Source organism: Podarcis raffonei, chromosome 6 (genome assembly GCF_027172205.1).
Source record: "Podarcis raffonei isolate rPodRaf1 chromosome 6, rPodRaf1.pri, whole genome shotgun sequence".
Lineage (NCBI taxonomy): Eukaryota > Metazoa > Chordata > Lepidosauria > Squamata > Lacertidae > Podarcis > Podarcis raffonei.
The window spans coordinates 6,913,784-6,932,503 of NC_070607.1; the positions used below are offsets into that span (position 1 = coordinate 6,913,784).

Here is an 18,720-nt window from a genome sequence, read left to right on the forward strand (position 1 = left end):
CTAATAGAGAACTAGCTAAGATGGCACCACTCACACACATGAAGGAGATACCAGCAGACTTGTATCTAAGGTTGAAAACCCCTCTAATAGCAGCCCAGTGAGGAATGAGCGTACTCAGTGGGTATGGAATGCCAGCTGTTGGAGAAAATTCAAAACATTGGAGAGGGAGAATTGAATGAACTAGCCAGAATCTTGCAGTGAAACATTCTGCTATGGGTTCTACTTGTTTGTTTTCTATTTTTTCAAGTGGCAAAAATGGGGCTATGCTTAGCAGCACCTTGCAGCTTCATGTCTAGCAATATTTCTACTGGTAATTATTATTTGAGTAAAAATAAGGCATTTATATATCTAAATCTTACATGTGTACAAAACAATATAAATTTCATGTGCTTTAAAAGTTATACATAATACACTTTGTGTAGTCAGGTAACTTAAGTTTGATAAAGTGAGTTACGTACATTAAAAAAAACCACTTTTTTCTGTGGGTTATAACTATCTGGAATCTTCACCTTTATGAAAATATAGTGCAGAACAAATAGTTCAGATTTGAGAATCTATTGCTGTTTTACAAATGAATTGTTTGTGTTTCTATTTCATCTGTCTAGGTTGCTGGATTTCTTGGAACATTGTGGTGCCTGAGTCTGCTGGCATGTATATATGGTCACCCCTATGTTCCTATGCAGGCAAACCCACTTATATTGTATGGATTTATGTTGTTGTTTCTCATAAACCCTACCAAAACCTTCTACTACAAATCCCGTTTTTGGCTGCTCAAACTCTTGGTAAGCTGAGACATGCTCAAAACCCATAAAATAACACCTTGCTTTTCCACTGTAAAAACAGTGACTCAGTGCTGTTGTTCATGTGTGGCAAGAGTCACCTGTCCTACTTATCAACACAAAATGCTTGTTAAACATGATTGAGGGTCTCACTGTGTGTGCAAATGAGCAAAAGGTTAAATTGGCATGATACCCTTGGAATAGCGGTCACTGCTGATACCATAACATTCTCTTTTGCAAGTAAAAATTAAAACTTTTGTGATACAGTGGTGCCTCGCAAGATGAAAATAATCCGTTCCGCGAGTCTCTTCGTCTAGCGGTTTTTTCGTCTTGCAAAGCAACCCTCTTAGCGGCTATTAGCGGCTTAGCGGCTATTAAAGGCTTAGCGGCTAAAAGGCTATTAGCGGCTTAACGGCTTAGAAAAAGGGGGGGAGTGAAAAAAATCGCAAGACTCGCAAGACGTTTTCGTCTTGCGAAGCAAGCCCATAGGGAAAATCATCTTGCGAAGCAACTCAAAAACGGAAAACCCTTTCGTCTAGCGGGTTTTTCATCTTGCGAGGCATTCGTCTTGCGGGGCACCACTGTATAACAGTTCTGCAGTCATTACTGAAGTAGTAATTCCAGGTATGAGCTAATCAAAGTTTCAGGTTGAAGTTAAAGATTCTTGTATGAAGAATATTGTACAAACACTTCAGTAGAAAATGCTGGCGATTTTGATAGTTTTAAAATTATTTAAAGTGTCTGTTTGCACTTGTATGGCCCTATAGTCACACATCGTAGTGACTGTTAAGAAATTGCACTTGCAGACTCTTGCCTTGGTAATAAAAACAGAACCGTTCTATCATGTTTTCACAGTTCTGAAGCTGCAGGGTTGAACCTTGGTCATGTAACAACAGTGGCAATTAATTTCTCAGCTTTTTTGTACATGTTACTATGTTCTATGTGTACTAGAGGTTTGGGGGATCTTTAGCAACTGTTGTTTCTCGCAGCTGCTGTGGGCACAGCGGTTCCTAGCCCACTTGTGCTCTTGCGTCGTTTCCAGTAGAATGGGACAAGGCATTTGCTCCTGATGCTGTTGGCATGGGAATTTGCGAGAGGTGTCGGAACTAAAAGATATGCAATAGCTTCTCATAGAGCCTCATTCAGAAGCTCCTTTGTAAATTTTCCAGTGGTTTCTTACTGCCAAGCAGTTGTGCAAAGAAAGCAGCCTAATCTGGTTTTGTCTGTGCAAATTAATACTTAAGCCATGTTCAGATGACTGTCTGTAGATGCATAAATGATTGCTTATGAAGCTGTGGGTGCACACAGCTTGCCCTTCCTGTGCACAAGCTTTAGTACCCAAACCCTGGTGTGTATTAAACTGGAGTTCCTTGTTCGGTTTGAATTCAGGGAACTCTCGAGTTTATGTCACTATCCTTGTTCGTTAGCTAAAATTACCGTATTTTTCGCTCTATAACACGCACCCGACCATAACACGCACGTAGTTTTTAGAGGAGGAAAATCCGTAGGCATGCCACCGTAGGCATTCCCTCCATAACACGCACAGACATTTCCCCTTATTTTCTAGGAGGAAAAAAGTGAGTGTTATGGTGCAAAAAATACGGTAAGCTCAAGCTACACTGTTTGGGACAGGGGTGGCGCTGTGGGTTAAACCACAGAGCCTAGGACTTGCCGATCAGAAGGTCGGCGGTTCGAATCCCCACGACGGTGTGAGCTCCCGTTGCTCGGTCCCTGCTCCTGCCAACCTAGCAGTTCGAAAGCACATCAAAATACAAGTAGATAAATAGGTACCGCTCCCTTGCGAAGGTGAACGGCGTTTCTGTGTGCTGCTCTGGTTTGCCAGAAGCGGCTTAGTCATGCTGGCCACATGACCCGGAAGCTGTATGCCGGCTCCCTCGGCCAATAAAGTGAGATGAGTGCCGCAACCCCAGAGTTGTCCGCGACTGGACCTAATGGTCAGGGGTCCCTTTACCTTTACCTTTACACTGTTTGGTCATAATGTGGAATTCTGAGTTAATGTAAGCCCAAATCTGGATATCAGACACATCCTGTGGTAGAACACAGATCTGCTGTTTTAAGAAGATGTGGACAATTGGTTGTACACAGCCTTAGTCTGCAATAAGTGTATCATGCACACAAATGGGCGTTTTTCATGAAAATTTGCACTTGCTGAGTTGAGTTCTGTGCTACTGTTGTTACTAGTTAGCTCGAATGTGGCGGGGATCTAAAGGACGATGATCTTACTGGTTACACATTTACCAAATGTGTTAGTCTTTTGTTAGAAAATCGACAAGGTATTGATTGGAACATGTCTGAATCTTCAACAATGCAAGCATTATTCTGTATCCCCTGCTTTTTGTTGTTGTGTACAACTGAGCATCAAGACTAGATAATCTTGATGTTGCCCTTTTAGCGTTTTGTTGTTACAACTAAGCAGGCAGGAAGAGCTGTAATCTAAGGTAAATGGAGCATGAAATGGTCTAGCTTGAGAGGCGCATAGCTGATTTCAGACCTTGAGGGGGAAATGGACTGAGATGGAGAAAAATCTGTTTTTACTATTAGTTCAAATTCCCTCCAGCCATCATGGTTGAAGAAGTGTCTGACAGCAAACATTTCTATTGGTGGTCCTTGATGCTGAACACCTTTCCTACACTTGGTATATTTGTAGGCAGGATACTCAACAATATTTCACTTTTTACACCACTCACCTTACAAAAATATGTGATGTTATTATCAATTTTATTACCAATTGCCAACACTGTACAGCTGCATTTATCCAAAAACTGTATGATGGCCAAATGATTCTATCAATCAGGAACATATAATGAACAAAGGATTTACATAGTTACACTGCCACAGATCTGTCCTATAATGCTGGATAATTTGATCATTTCTATAGAAGAGAACATGCTATCATTTTCTGTAACTACGTTTTGTGGTGACTAAATGTGTATGAAACTTTTTCTTTTTCTTTTGCAGTTTCGGGTGTTCACTGCCCCCTTCCATAAGGTGGGCTTTGCAGATTTCTGGCTGGCCGACCAGCTTAATAGTCTGGCTGTGATACTTATGGACCTTGAATACATGATTTGTTTCTATAGCTTTGAGCTCCAGTGGGCAGCCAATGATGCATTGCTGGCAGATCCAGGTATGTCAATAAGAAGGGAGCTTCATTAACGGCCACGTGCAGGCAAATTTAGGCTTATTTGCTCAATGGAAAACCATAACAAATATAGGCATTTGGCATGCAGTCAAAAAAACTACAACCCCACATATTTACTTGGTGTGTGGGAATGGTGTTTGTTTATAGCACCTAATTAGGAACTTAAAGTTTATAGGAAAGTGCTTCTGATAAGCTAGGTTTTAAGGTCCAGTTCAGGGTGGTGGTGTGGTCGAATTGTTGGTGGTGTGTTTGCTAAGTTTCCATGCCATGACTTCACGTGATAAGGCATTGATATGAAATATCCCTGGAATGGAGAAGCATTAGATTAATAATGTTGGGCCATTGCTTGAACCACAAGGCTACTTTCCTTTGGTAAAATGAGACAATTTCAAGAGGAAACTACAGGACGTATTTTGCCTTGCATTTAGAAGTTTGTCTTTATTTTTGCAGTTGGTCAGATCTGCAACACCTATGCCTATGGAGTGCGAGCAGTTGTCCAGTGCATTCCTGCGTGGTTGAGATTCGTCCAGTGCCTGCGCCGATACCGTGACACCAAGCGGGCCTTTCCCCACCTTGTTAATGCTGGCAAATACTCCACAACCTTCTTTATGGTGACATTTGCAGCCCTTTACAGCACTCATAAAGGTACTGGTTTGAGAGCCTTTGCTGGTCGGTTTGATTCTTCTACTTTAAATACCAACATCTTATTTCTCAGAATCGTTGGCAGTGTATATTTATGGGACACAGAGGAGAAACCATTGCAGAGTTCAGGGGGTACAGGTTAAGACTCAATCATAGCTTCTGGGGAAATAGTTCACTTGCCTTTCAATCCGCCCACCCATTTCACTATGGACTGTGTTTAAACAGTAAAATCAAGTTAGTTCTTCATGCCCACCGTTTAAAAAAGTGGTATTTATTTCTATATAGTCGTAGTACTACAATTTCTCTCTTCCCAAATTACTATTTATACAAGGCCGTGGTTACTTTACAGATGCTTAGTAAGTCCATACTCCCAGGAAGTTTGCGATCAAAGTTTTAACAGTGGAGAAACTAAGGGAGGGAAGAGATGAGGGTAGCAGCAGGTGAACATGAGTAAATTTGGTTAAATGTCTTTAAAATAGGAATCATAAAATGAATTCTAAATCTATTAAACCTTCAAGTTGGCCCCAGAAAAGAATTATTTGTTTCTCATTAACAATTAAGATCATACCAGAAGTAATTCTGTTGAATTCAATGGAATTCACACTCAGGAAAGTAGGGTTAGGATTGCAGCCTATATGGAATTTATATTTATGCAGTCTACACCATCTTAAGCATCTCAGGGAAACTTGTAAACCATCATTGCCGTTTCCTAGATTTAGGAAAATTTGTGAGGGTAAAAAATCATGGTTGTAAAACATTTCCTGTCAAGGTAGGATAAGATCCCTCCCCTCATATGTTTTTGCTGTGAACAAAAATGGTTTAGCTGCTAGATATTGAAAAAAATTAACAATGGTTCAAGACTATGTTTTGTAATTAACCACCTTTTTAGGATGGGCGTTGACAGTGCTGGATAAAACTGAAAAGTGACCATAATCGTACGAGTGTTGAGAAATGTTCCCAGTGCCTTTTGACTTCCAGGTGTAATTTTTACTCAGAATGATGGGCAATTGCTTCCAAGCCATTAATCTGCAGATTGAGGTATCTGAACCAACATGTTTCCACATCTCCGTGGAAACCACAGTGATTTGCTTTTGCTGTTCTTGCAGAAGAATAAGGCTTTTTCTTCCTTGTGCTTTAGGCAGTCACAGTGCTTGTCTTTGTTCTTTCCCCCTCAACTCCCATATGAGTCAAGAGATTTCAGACTGCCTTTAAAACACATGCTGATTTATCCACACATGTAAGCAAAAGTGCATGTTTTGAGTAATCTGCATGCTTGTAGGTACAACAAAAGCAGAATTTGAGCTGCAGAATCTCAACTTTTTAAAATAATCCTCCAGTAAGCTTCTAAATCTCCTCCTCCTCTTCAGGTTCAGCACAACAAATTGTGCCACCTAAGGCAGGGAGTGGCTCCTACCACACACATAAAACACACACACACACCAAGCACAACCATACGCACTTTTATTTCTGCCCTCTGACTGTCCCCATCTCCTCTTTGCAGCACCAGTGCTGTCTTCTTCTGGAGGGCTTTTCTGGGGAAGAGGGAGTTTTGGCTTTAGCACTAGAACCTTGGTTATGGAGTTAAGAATAAAAAAAAACCCCCAGTCCTTTCCACTCATACATGTGCACAGCACATTTCTTTAGGATGTGCACCCAGATCATTACCATATTTTTTGCTCTATAAGACTCACTTTTTCCCTTCTAAAAAGTAAGGGGAAATTTGTGCGCATCTTATGGAGCGAATGCAGGCTGTGCAGCTATCCCAGAAGCCAGAACAGCAAGAGGGATTGCTGCTTTCACTGCACAGCGATCCCTCTTGCTATTCTGGCTTCTGAGATTCAGAATTTTTTTCTTCTTGTTTTCTGCCTCCAAAAACTAGGTGCGTCTTGTGGTCTGGTGCGTCTTATACAGTGAAAAATACGGTATTTATTTCAACAAAGGAAAGGGGGCAGGAACGACAAGACAAACAAATAAGCAGGTAAAGAGGCAAAAAAACTAACAAAAGGACCACAACAAGAGTGGTCAAGAAGTCAAAACAGGAGTTTTTCCTGCAGAGAAAAATGCCCAAGCTAAGCAGACAAGAAGCAGGGCAGATTTGGAGTGCGGAATGGCTTCTCCCTCTTCCTTACCTGCATGCCACAAAAGTAGCCCCTCGCTCCCAACTTTCTCTCTATCTCAAGTGACAAGTAGCTCATAGCAACTGAGGGAGTTGGGTTGGGTTGCTGCACCATACACTCTTTCTTAATCATTTTGGATGTTTAAATTTCTATTTTCTTAGCATTGCAGTGTCACAGAAGACCGGTTTATACAACAAACTATGTGGCATTTAATACTCTGTGACTGACACTGTTTCACAATGTATTTTTGCACAGATTTTGCATTGCTGCCTGAAAAAATACTCAGTTGGCTGCCGTTTCATAGTTTTCCAACTTAGGCTTCTCAAAAGCTTTGGGATAAATGTTAGGTCTAATATTTGCCTGAAATAAATGTCATCAAAATTGGTTAAGCTGCGGCTTTAACAGCTAATTATGCTGATAAGGAGATTTTTTGGTCATATTGACTGCCACTCTTGACTTTAGGCTTCAAAGTTGGATTCCTTAAGTATAGATAGACTTGTCTTCAGTGGGTCAAAACATATCAGGACTCAAAAACAAAACACATTTCCCTCAGGTAGTCTCATAAGTTGGGAGATCTCTCTGATTAAGAGGAATCATTCCAATAATAGAGTGTCTTTAGCTTATTTTATTATAATTGAAAGCTCCATTATAACATGTGCCTTTCGAGCTGCGTTCATCTCTGCGTTTCTTTAGCCTGATTAGCCAGAAACTAATAGCCTAGTTGAAGAATTGATGCTTTTGAATTCTGGTGCTGGAGGAGACTCTTGAGAGTCCCATGGACTGCAAGAAGATCAAACCTCTCCATTCTGAAGGAAATCAGCCCTGAGTGCTCACTGGAAGGACAGATCCTGAAGCTGAGGCTCCAATACTCTGCCCACCTCATGAGAAGAGAAGACTCCCTGGAAAAGACCCTGATGTTGGGAAAGATGGAGGGCACAAGGAGAAGGGGACCACAGAGGACAAGATAGTTGGACAGTGTTCTCGAAGCTACCAGCATGAGTTTGACCAAACTGCGGGAGGCAGTGGAGGACAGGAGTGTCTGGCGTGCTCTGGTCCCGGGGGTCACGAAGAGTCGGACACGACTAAACAACAAGAGCAATAGCCTAGTTCAGAGCTGGTAGTGAAATGCCAGGGTAGTACCGATAGAGGGAAGCACCCCAGGTCATCAGTGTGGTATAATAGGGAGAAATGGAAGGTGATGTGAAATTGGGAAGTCAGCCCTTTGCCATTAAGAATGGATGTGCTTCTAAAGGGGCGTTAGTATGAAAACCCGGGGAGGGGACCTTGTTCCTTACTGCTCGAATTGTGCAAAAGAACAGGCCTGTAATGGTTGCCATGGTGACAGAAGTATGTTCATTATTTTTTCAAAGGCCTCCCACCCCATTACGCTCTTATATGCAGTTGCTAGCTTCAGGGAGAAGGGGGAGGGGGGCTCCCAGCCACCAGCCTAGAAACCAATAATCCTCTTTATGGAAGGTCAGGTTGCTGTTGGCTGCCATCATCTCTTTGTGTAGGAGCCGCTGAACATGTTACAGCTGTTCTGGTGGAATTGTTTTCCTTCATTGATTGTTGTAGTCAAGGAAATATCTGGCTTTTTCCCAGAGTCTGATTCTCACGCGCATATTTATATAGATTAGCTAGACTCCTTTGGGACAGAGTTTTGAACAGCCACATCAAGCACTTAAGCTGCATTATCTGTGGCAGCCATCCAAGCACATTTATGCGTGTAATTGTGACTGAAATTAGTAGGACTTGCTGCATATCATGCGTTTAGCCTGGGATACTGGAAAGTTTTACCCATATGAGCGCAAGGGGAGATAATTCTTTGTGTAGGATATTAGCAGTTCTTTTCTTGAAACTTGTTGCTTCTGGTAAAACATTTACCCTTCAAAATCAACAGCCAAGGTTGTAGTGTGCTCTCTTCTCATTCAGCCTTGTAACTAAAACATGTCAATGGATATGAATCCCTCTCAAACCATTACTTGTAGCGATGGCATCCTACTAGATGTTGTTGTTTTGTTTGTATTCCCCAATATCCTGAGCTGCGGAATGTTACATAGGAGCCTCAATTATTGTGAATTTTTCAATAGTTTCTCAGAAGCTTTCTAAGAGGAGGAAAGCAGAGAGGCAAGCACATATGCAGTGCTAGAAACCCTAAAGTCAGACAGAAATTTGTCTTGTAAATTTTCCATCTAGCTTCAAACCCTAAACCATTTATTTGACCAAACTGAAACCACACAAATCATTCATTTTACCTCCCACCGCGCCAAGTACCTTGGATCTCAAAGGCCTTGGCTTCCGAACAATCGAAACCTGGAAGTGAGTGTTCCAGTTTTTGAACGATTTTCGGAAGCTGAACATTCGACGCAGCTTCCAATTGGCTGCAGGATGCTCCCAATTGGAAGCCACGCCTCGGTTTTCGAACGGTTCTGGGAGTTGAACAGACTCCCGGAAATCATTCTGTTCGAGAAACAAGATAGGACTGTACTATTTTCTGGCTTAGTAACATGTGTTGCTAAATTGTCATCTGCAGATAATTATTACATTTAATAAGGTAAAGGTACCCCTGCCCGTACGGGCCAGTCTTGCCAGACTCTAGGGTTGTGCGCTCATCTCACTCTATAGGCCGGGAGCCAGCGCTGTCCGCAGACACTTCCGGGTCACGTGGCCAGCGTGACAAAGCTGCATCTGGCGAGCCAGCGCAGCACACGGAACGCCGTTTACCTTCCCGCTGGTAAGCGGTCCCTATTTATCTACTTGCACCCGAAGGTGCTTTCGAACTGCTAGGTTGGCAGGCGCTGGGACCGAACGACGGGAGCGCACCCTGCTGCGGGGATTCGAACCGCCGACCTTTCGATCGGCAAGTCCTAGGCGCTGAGGCTTTAACCCACAGCGCCACCCACGTCCCTTACATTACAAATTTCTACTATCGCTTCTACTTTATACTGGCTTTGTACTTCCTTCTGCATATGTTGATTATCTTCTAAAATAAATAATAAGGCATGTATGCATTCTGGATAGCTCCCTTTAAAAAATTTTGAAGCAAAGTCTACTCTATACGGCTGCGGGGGAAAGTTTGACTGACTGGGTGATAATCAACTGCCTTGTCTGGTCCGCGCAAGAACTTCCATTTGCACAGTGGGACTTCCCCTCTTCCCCCCCCCCACACCCCTGCACCCTTCCCATATCTGCTCCAGAGGGTTGAAGTAACATCTAGAACAGATTTAGGGCCAGGGTCGAAGAGGGGGTTGAAATCCCATTGTAGAAGCAGAAAGCCTTTGCATTGATGGGCCACCTTACTTTGAATACAAGCCACTGTCCTGCATGTGTGTGGATGAGAAAATGGGTCTTTCATTGTTTTGTGGGTGCTTCCCCCCCATAATCTATTGCCAAATAATTCTGAATTATTTTAAAGCACAGGTGAGCTGCTTATTCCAGAACCAGTCAAATTGAAAATTTGAGCCACTGCCTTCACTTGGATACATTTTTAATAGATCTAAACAATAGAAGTGAGATGTCAGCAACTTGAAAATATACTAAATCATCCCAGATCTATTTCAGGCTGTTGCAGAACCATCTATTTTTTTCATTAAATGGGTTCCAGCAACCAACAGTAATTAAGATGGGGAGAATCTCTTAACCAAACAGCTTGATTAAGTTAGCTATTACAACATCTATAAGTGAATTACCTTTTTCATCTCTTAAATTGTGTGGCCTTTTCTTAACACCCTTATCTATTATAATAATTACGAATGATTATACAAACTTAACTGGAAGAATTAAACAGTGCTTTGGAAACTAGCACCCTCGAAAGCAATGGCTTTCAAATTGTTCTGAAGAAACCTGGGACTCTCAGGAGCTTGTCAGGGTTCCTGAATTAAAAAATAATTTGCCCACATGTTATTTATTCATTAATAAACAGGGCCAGAGGAGTATTCGATTTCTTCTTAGCCACTCCCTTAGTGCACACAAGGCAACAGTGAATCCAAACCAATTACTTACAAGCCTATAATTTTTAAAAGGCACCCAAAAAAATGTTCTGTGAGAGCTGTCTGATATTTATTCAGAATGTTTATATTCTGCTTTACAGCCTCAAGAGGCTCTCAGAGCAACTTATGAAAGATTTGCACAATACAATCGCATTCAAGAAAATTAGTATATGTTGTTTATTTTGTAAAATTTATATACCACTTAATAGTTTATTTTAAAAAAAACCTCACAGCCACACTTCAAAACATAAAAAGCCTTTAAGGTTTTTAAACATTTATTGTGTGTTTTTAGTTGTATCTGTTTTATTTTTTTGCTGTGGGCTGCCTTGGGTTCTGCCCTGGGAGAATTATGAGCCATTAAATACATACATACATACATACATACATACATACATAATCATACCGGCAGCCAGTGTGCCCAACCATTAGTGCCCATCAGCACCTTGGCTACTGCATTCTGTACCACTTGAAGCTTCCAAACAGTCTTCAAGGGGAGCCCCATATAGAGCACAGCACAATTGTACTAGGTGTGGGTCACTGAAGCCAAGCTGTCTATCCAGTAACAGCCATAGTTGGTGAACTATGAGGAGCCAGAAATAGGCACTCCTAACCAATGAAGGTCCCATCACCTCCTGGCAAATAGAAGGGGAAGAAATGGAGGCAGGGAGAGATTTTACTTTCTTGGGCTCCATGATCACTGCAGATGGTGACAGCAGCCACGAAATTAAAAGACACCTGCTTCTTGGGAGAAGGGCAATGACAGGCCTAGACAGCATCTTGAGAAGTAGAGACGTCACCTTGACAACAAAGGTCCGTATAGTTAAAGCCATGGTTTTCCCAGTAGTGATGTATGGAAGTGAGAGCTGGACCATAAAGAAGGCTGATCGCCGAAGAATTGATGCTTTTGAATTATGGTGCTGGAGAAGACTCTTGAGAGTCCCATGGACTGCAAGAAGATCAAACGCATCCATTCTTAATAAAATCAGCCCTGAGTGCTCACTGGAAGGACAGATCGTGAAGCTGAGGCTCCAGTACTTTGGCCACCTCATGAGAAGAGAAGACTCCCTGGAGAAGACACTGATGCTGGGAAAGATGGAGGGCACAAGGAGAAGGGGGCGACAGAGGGCGAGATGGTTGGATAGTGTTTTCGAGGTTACCAGCATGAGTTTGACCAAACTGCAGGAGGTAGTGGAGGACAGAGGTGCCTGGCATGCTCTGGTCCATGGGGTCACGAAGAGTCAGACACGACTAAACGACTAAACAACAACAACCAATGAAGACATGTGTGCCTCAAGCAACAGTGCTGAATCAAGAAGCTCCCCCATGCTATGAACCTGATCTCTCCAAGGAAATGGCATCCCATCTGGAATTGGTTATTTACTCACTTCCCAGACCTGAAAACTTGTGACACATAGCACCTCCATCTTGTTTGGATTCAATTTCACTTTACTAGCCCACACCCAGCCCACTGCAACCTTGAAGAAGCAGCCTAGCACCTGCACAGCCTCTCCTGGTTCAGATGGTATGGAGAGATAAAGCTGTGGGTCGTCAGCTTAGCGATACATCACTCCAAAATCCCTGATCACATCCCCTGATGGTTTCATATAGACATTGGAACGGCATGGAGGGCAGTATTGGCCTCATGGGACACCACAAGTTAACTTTCCTGGTGCAAAGTAATAGTTTCCCATTGCACACTAGAAGTCACCAGGAAGGCAGTAGGAAAACCACTGCAGTACCTCCAGCTCTCAACCCACAGAGCCAATCCGGGTCCATAGTATCAAAAGCCGCTGAGAGGTCAACAGAGTAGCACTCCCCACTGTCCCTCTTCCAATGCAAATTTCATCAGCCAGGTCAACCAAGGCAGTTTCAGTGCTATATCTGGGCCTGAGCCCATGTAGAAAAAGGACCAGAGAATTCACTTATTCTGAGCATGCCTGTAGTTGAACTGAGACCACTCTCTAGAACACCTTGCCTAAGGCGGAAATATTAACAATTGCATAATAGTTCTTCAATAATTCCTGGTCCAGGGAGGTCTTCTTAAGGAGAAGGTGAACCACTGCCTCTTTAACGGGGGGTGGGGGGTGGCAATACCTTTCCCACCTGCATTGGGGCATGAACCCCTCCTGTTAACCTTCTCTGGCTTGCTTCTGTGAGCCTGATGGGCAAGGGCCAAGAAGTTTGGTGATCAGCTGGGCCCCTTCAATAGCTTGTCCATATTGATTAGGCTACAATTGAAACAAGAACAGACATTGCACGGAATATGTCAGGATGAATCCTAACAATAGCTTCAAATTCCTTCAAATCTGGGTGATTGAAGTACCTTGCAAGCTTGTCATGGCAGGCTACTACTGATGGTTCAAAATGAACCCTCCTTCTGGCCTGAAGTTACTAGTTTTCTAACTACTTGGAAGAGCTCTGCTGAATGGCTACTGCTCTGGATTGGTGCTTGCTTGAGTACCCAGGTGAGTAGAGCTGAGTCAAAACAGGGCCTCCCACTTGATCCAGGTCTCGGTGATGCTTGCCAAGCCAGCCCCCTCATCCACAATCAAGTCATGGGTGAAAGATGACTCTTTTTGGACCAAAATAAGCACCACCAAACTAAAGGTTCGACTGACATGCTCCACCAAATTCTGATGGTTGAGGGATAGGACAGAAGAAGTAATGGTTTTAATATATCTTACAACCTATTCGCATGATGGTTAAACTTTGCGGAGGTCATGTTCCTCCATTTAAAGGCACTGTCTGTGTGATAGAAAGGCAACCAAAATGGAAGAAATCCAGGTAGCCAGTTAATTGAAAATAATCACATGATAACATGGCTGTGTGAATCTTTTTTGAATACCAAAAGCTTACTAATTGAGCACTTAATTATGACAGGTGCCCGATGGAGCGAGGCGTAATTTCTGCCTCCTTGCAATGAAATTATTTTCAGTGGCTTTATAACTCAGGACAGCTGAATTTTAATAGCTGCAAAGGCAGCAAAGTCTGATAAATGCTGTTTATGTTGCTTAATAGGGTCCGCCAATGGACCCTGTGAATACTTGACAGGACATGTGAACAAGGTGTGAACAGAAAGACCAATGTGCTGAGTTTCCAGTTCTTAGGAATTCAGGAGGGGAAAGGTCTAATCCTTATCAAACACATTGGGGAGGGGAAAAAACCTTAAAGCCACTTACTGAACGTAGTAAATTATTTTCAAAGAGCTTAGAACTGCTGGATGTGCAGACACAAATCCTGTCTTAAAATAATGGCTTAAATGTTTCGTTTTCTTTTCTACAGGACTTTCAGTAAATTAGCTTAAACATGTGATACCTACATAACTGTTACATTCCTAGCAGAGTGCCTGTTCATCATCATATTGGGGGTTGGGGAGCAGCAGCAGCAACTTATAATTATTGAGATTTTGTCCTTCTTGTGAAAAAGGCTAACTTAGGAAAATCCATTTCCTCCCCCTTCCGTTCATTAATTCTAAAGTACAGTGGTACCTGGGGTTAAGAACTTAATTCGTTATGGAGGTCCGTTCTTAACCTGAAACTGTTCTTAACCTGAAGCACCACTTTAGCTAATGGGGCCTCCCGCTGCCGCCACGCCTCTGCTACACGATTTCTGTTCTCATCCTGAAGCAAAGTTCTTAACCCGAGGTACTATTTCTGGGTTAGCAGAGTCTGTAACCTGAAGCCTCTGTAACCTGAAGCCTCTGTAACCTGAAGCGACTGTAACCCGAGGTACCACTGTACACTCTGCTAGGAGGTTGGATACATGTGCAGTTTACATGAATGTGGGGGACAGAGGAGTGGGACAGCTACTGAAGCCTCAATCATTCAGAATTTCACAAGAGGCTGAGTGGATGCTGCTTCAAAACTGTTAGGATATTTCCGTTCCACCTTAAAAGGGAGCAGGCTTTGTGAGTCACAGAGTCTGCGTATTTCCTTTTCACAGGATGTTTATGTTGTCAGTTGCTTTTGCTTCTTCTTGCCTGAGCAGACCGAAGCAGACGGTCATGGTTTCTTTGTTCTGACCAACGCTGAATAAACTGTAAATATGCTCTCCTGCTGTGCATCTCTCGCTGTGTGAATTCTGCTGATAGAGTGTGCACCAGTCCAAGAATGTGGCAATCTATTCTTGAGGCTTCGTGTCGCTATTTGCTGATACTGCGTGACTACGGGAGATCGATGGAACGTCCGGCAGCCGGCTTGGGGGCTCAGATGGACTTTGTCTCCCTGGCAGTATCCCAACAAAAACAACCTAGAGCTGCTGAACAGGAAGGAAAGGATTAGGCCAGGCATAGGCAAACTCAACCCTCCAGATGTTTTGGGACTACAATTCCCATCATCCCTGACCCCTGGTCCTGTTAGCTAGGGACCATGGGAGTTGTAGGCCAAAAACATCTAGAGGGCTGAGTTTGCCTATGCCTGGATTAGGCAGAAGCCGGGGATGGGAAGAGGAAAATGGCAGAGCATGAGCGAATACTATAATAATAATAATAATAATAATAATAATAATAATTAAAAAACAACAACAACAACCAACTCTCAGGAGAACACACACATGGAGTGAGGAAGTGGCACACAGACAGAGAACCATTTAAAGAGTGACCAAGCACACCAAGAGAAAGGCTGAAGGTCCCAAAGGCCCTTCACCATGAACTCTTATGCACACAAGAATCAACAGACACAGGGATCAACAGATTTTCCTGCTGACTCAGGAAGCTTAGGAAAATCTTTAATACGCATGCCAAGGCTCCAAGAGTCTTGCAAGCCATCTTAGGGTGCATGTTTCCTCCATCATTGCTGCTCCTACAAGGTTTAGTGCTTTCGGGGAAGATGAGATTGGCTGTTGCTCAAACTTCTTTGAGGAAGTGGTAGTTCTGACTCAAGACATAGGTCCATGGCTGCCAAGCTTCGCCCTCTTATTTTTTGGGAGTTGTGGGTTAGAAGACTTTCTCAAAGGCCACATTTGCATGTAAAGATGAGCCTGACTATTTGGCTTATTGTAGTTTTTAAGGATTCGGCATGGTGATGAAACATGCTATCTTCATTGCTCCCACTTTTCCAGGCAAACCAGAAAAAAATAGCTTCATCTGTAACCAGAGATCATGATATTTCATTAAAAATTATACAGCGTTTGATTGTAAAAAAAAACAAAAACAGAGCCCTCAAAGCTGCTTACAAAAAAAGTTAATAAAATTATCAAAACAACAATAATTTAAAACTTTGAAAAAGTTAAAATATCAATAGACTAAAAACAGATTAAAACTTGCATCCGTTTTCTAAACATCCTAGGTAAAGGTAAAGGGACCCCTGACCATTAGGTCCAGTCGTGACTGACTCTGGGGTTGCGGCGCTCATCTCGCTTTATTGGCCGAGGGAGCCGGTGTACAGCTTCCGGGTCATGTGGCCAGCATGACTAAGCTGCTTCTGGCGAACCAGAGCAGCGCACGGAAACGCCGTTTACCTTCCCGCCGGAGCAGTACCTATTTATCTACTTGCACTTTGACATGCTTTTGAACTGCTAGGTTGGCAGGAGCAGGGACCGAGCAACGGGAGCTCACCCCGTCACGGGGATTCAAACCGCTGACCTTCTGATTGGCAAGTCCTAGGCTCTGTGGTTTAACCGACAGCGCCACCCGCGTTATACAGCATCCACTGTATAACAGGCATTAAATGATCCTTCCTTCTCAGGAGTGAGCCCAAGATCTTTTGCTGCCTGAGACAAAAGGATGAGGTGGTGCTTTTCCATGTTCTTTGCACAGAAGCCAGTCGGACTAGCAGTCGGATCTTTCTTCAGCGCTTGTAAACAAGGCAGTGTCCTCTGCTACACCTGAGAGGTTAGCCAAGGGCAGGGTGCTTGGTACACGTAGCTCTATTCTCCTAGCACCTCCCCATTGCTCTTTGCCTCTTAGTATCTGCTGCTTCACTCTTGCCTAGTGGTAGGGCTGTGCTTTGCATTCCACATGACTGCCTAAAATTAGCAGGATGTGATAAGGGTTGCTGGCAGAACTGCTTCTTTACCCTTACAAGGGAAGGTGAAAGTGATTGCAAGACAGGGAGCCATAGTTTAGAGTTCAGCGTGGGGCTTCGTGGTCCTTTAACTCTCTGTTTAGCTTCTCATCTGAGCAATTGATAGCCTAGGCTAAAGCTGAAATGAATGTAGCTTGGGATGAATGAAACCCTTCTGACTTAGAAGGTGGAACAATATGATTCATGTTCAGTCAGAAGGCCTGTATCTTACTGTAGTACTTATCTGAAGATTAAGGCAGCTTTTTGATAACCCCTCAGATTTCCTGGTCCTATTATCATGGCTTTAACAATCAGCAGAAACCGCAACTACCTGCAGCGATTGACCCTCCCAGAATACTTATCACATGCTATTGTGCTCTGTGCCAGTTCTTCAATAACACAGGGCATTGATTTTCTGCCCCTTTTCCCACAAGGTGCATTGAACAGAATATATTGTTTGCCTTCTCTAAGATAAATCAAGAGAGTAAATAAATTCATTCAAAGCAAATGTAATGTTAACAGTTTGTACGGCGGAAATGTTTCTATTTTATAGAGCGGCCGTTTTCACAATGCATAAAAAAAGGAATGTATCGGAAGGAAGCTATTCTGCTTTCTGCCTTCCATATTGTCTGGCAGTTACTTCAAGAACTTATCAATCCACATTAGAAAAGGATGCAAATTTGTATTATTATTTTTTCATTTCAACGCAATATTCTGAGCACATTAGTCAAATGTGTGACTTGTTTATGTGATGGCAGAAAAATGAGTGAGTGAGACACAGTAAGGCTATAAGTTCACAAAGGACATGACAGGTGTTTATTACGAAAGATTAGTTCACCATGAAGTGTGCGTGGTAATATATCACTGATATAAACCTGCAGGCTTTGCAGGCCACTGCTTGTGTATTGCCTGTCTGTGACTTTGATTGACACAGAAATACTACCAGAAAACAAAGAAACATGTACAGTCACTTCTTAAAGTATGACAGAAATTAGAGGCTTCTGAGCACGTCACCTTCCAGGTGTATGGTGGAGACATTTTTTCTCCGCATAAGGGTTGTCTTATGGGAAAAGATGTGTTGAGGCAGACCTCAACGCTTTTTACACTTTTGAGATGTAGTTATTTTTAAAACAGAGAACTTGAGATTCTGCGCCAAATGAGCCCAGTCGTCTTCCTGTGTTGTACAAATGCCAGAAAAACCAAGTACTTAACGCAAAATAATATATTGTCATTCTACAATAAATGGAATAAAGAATAAACGAAGTCATTAGAATGCACATGGGAAAAAAACCCCACCAGGAAACAAATTGGTACATATGCTTATTGTGGCCATTATTTATGCAATAAGTCCTTTAAAACATGCATATACATGTTTTGTAGAGTGGTTTGACTAAACACCCAGATCTTAACTAGAATTGGCTTAATAAATTTGAAACGATGACAAGGGTGGATTATGACGAATTGTCTATTGTTTTGGAAAATAAAACACAGCAACTACTTACTTGAAATGGGCAATAAAGGTTTTTAAAAATTCCATCTTCTAATAATCTGAACTGCTAATGAGTGGCGGGTCTAAAGCACAACAGCTTTTCCTAACTCGTTATCACCTGCACTTCCCTCTGCTTCTTTTTAAGGGCTTGTTGTTTCCAAATACACACAGACATCATCATAAGCATGTACCCTTTTTGCAAATGAAGCAGGCACATGGTGCTTGGCGGCTCTGGTCGGAATACCAATGCCCTGATTTTCCAGCCTTCCAAACAGCACTGAAGAGGACTGGAAGGACTCGCTAGTGGAGATTGAGATATAATTGCCTGCCTAGAGCAACATCTTTCCGCTACATCACCTGAATACTAATAAGGAGAAACAATAGGGGAGAAAGGGGGCAGGCAGAACCCCAGGAAAGGAGGTTGGGGAGCAGGGGTGGTGATAGCGTTGTGGGCAAACAATTCAAGAGGTGAGACCAAGAGGCGAGGAAAGCTGTGTGCTTTTCATTGTGTGCGTGTTTTGCGAGCTTCCTGGTTCCTTTAT

General features: G+C 42.8%; 1 protein-coding gene across 1 annotated transcript in view; it reads left to right on the forward strand.

Moving 5' to 3' along the window:
* The window catches only part of XPR1 (xenotropic and polytropic retrovirus receptor 1), a 105,601-nt gene that overhangs the window by 69,217 nt on the left and 17,664 nt on the right, over window positions 1-18,720 (forward strand). Inside the window, exons 9-11 of the mRNA XM_053391324.1 lie at window positions 606-782; window positions 3,759-3,924; window positions 4,390-4,584. Coding sequence (XP_053247299.1) covers window positions 606-782; window positions 3,759-3,924; window positions 4,390-4,584 — 538 coding nt within the window. The remainder of the gene's footprint in view (window positions 1-605; window positions 783-3,758; window positions 3,925-4,389; window positions 4,585-18,720) is intronic.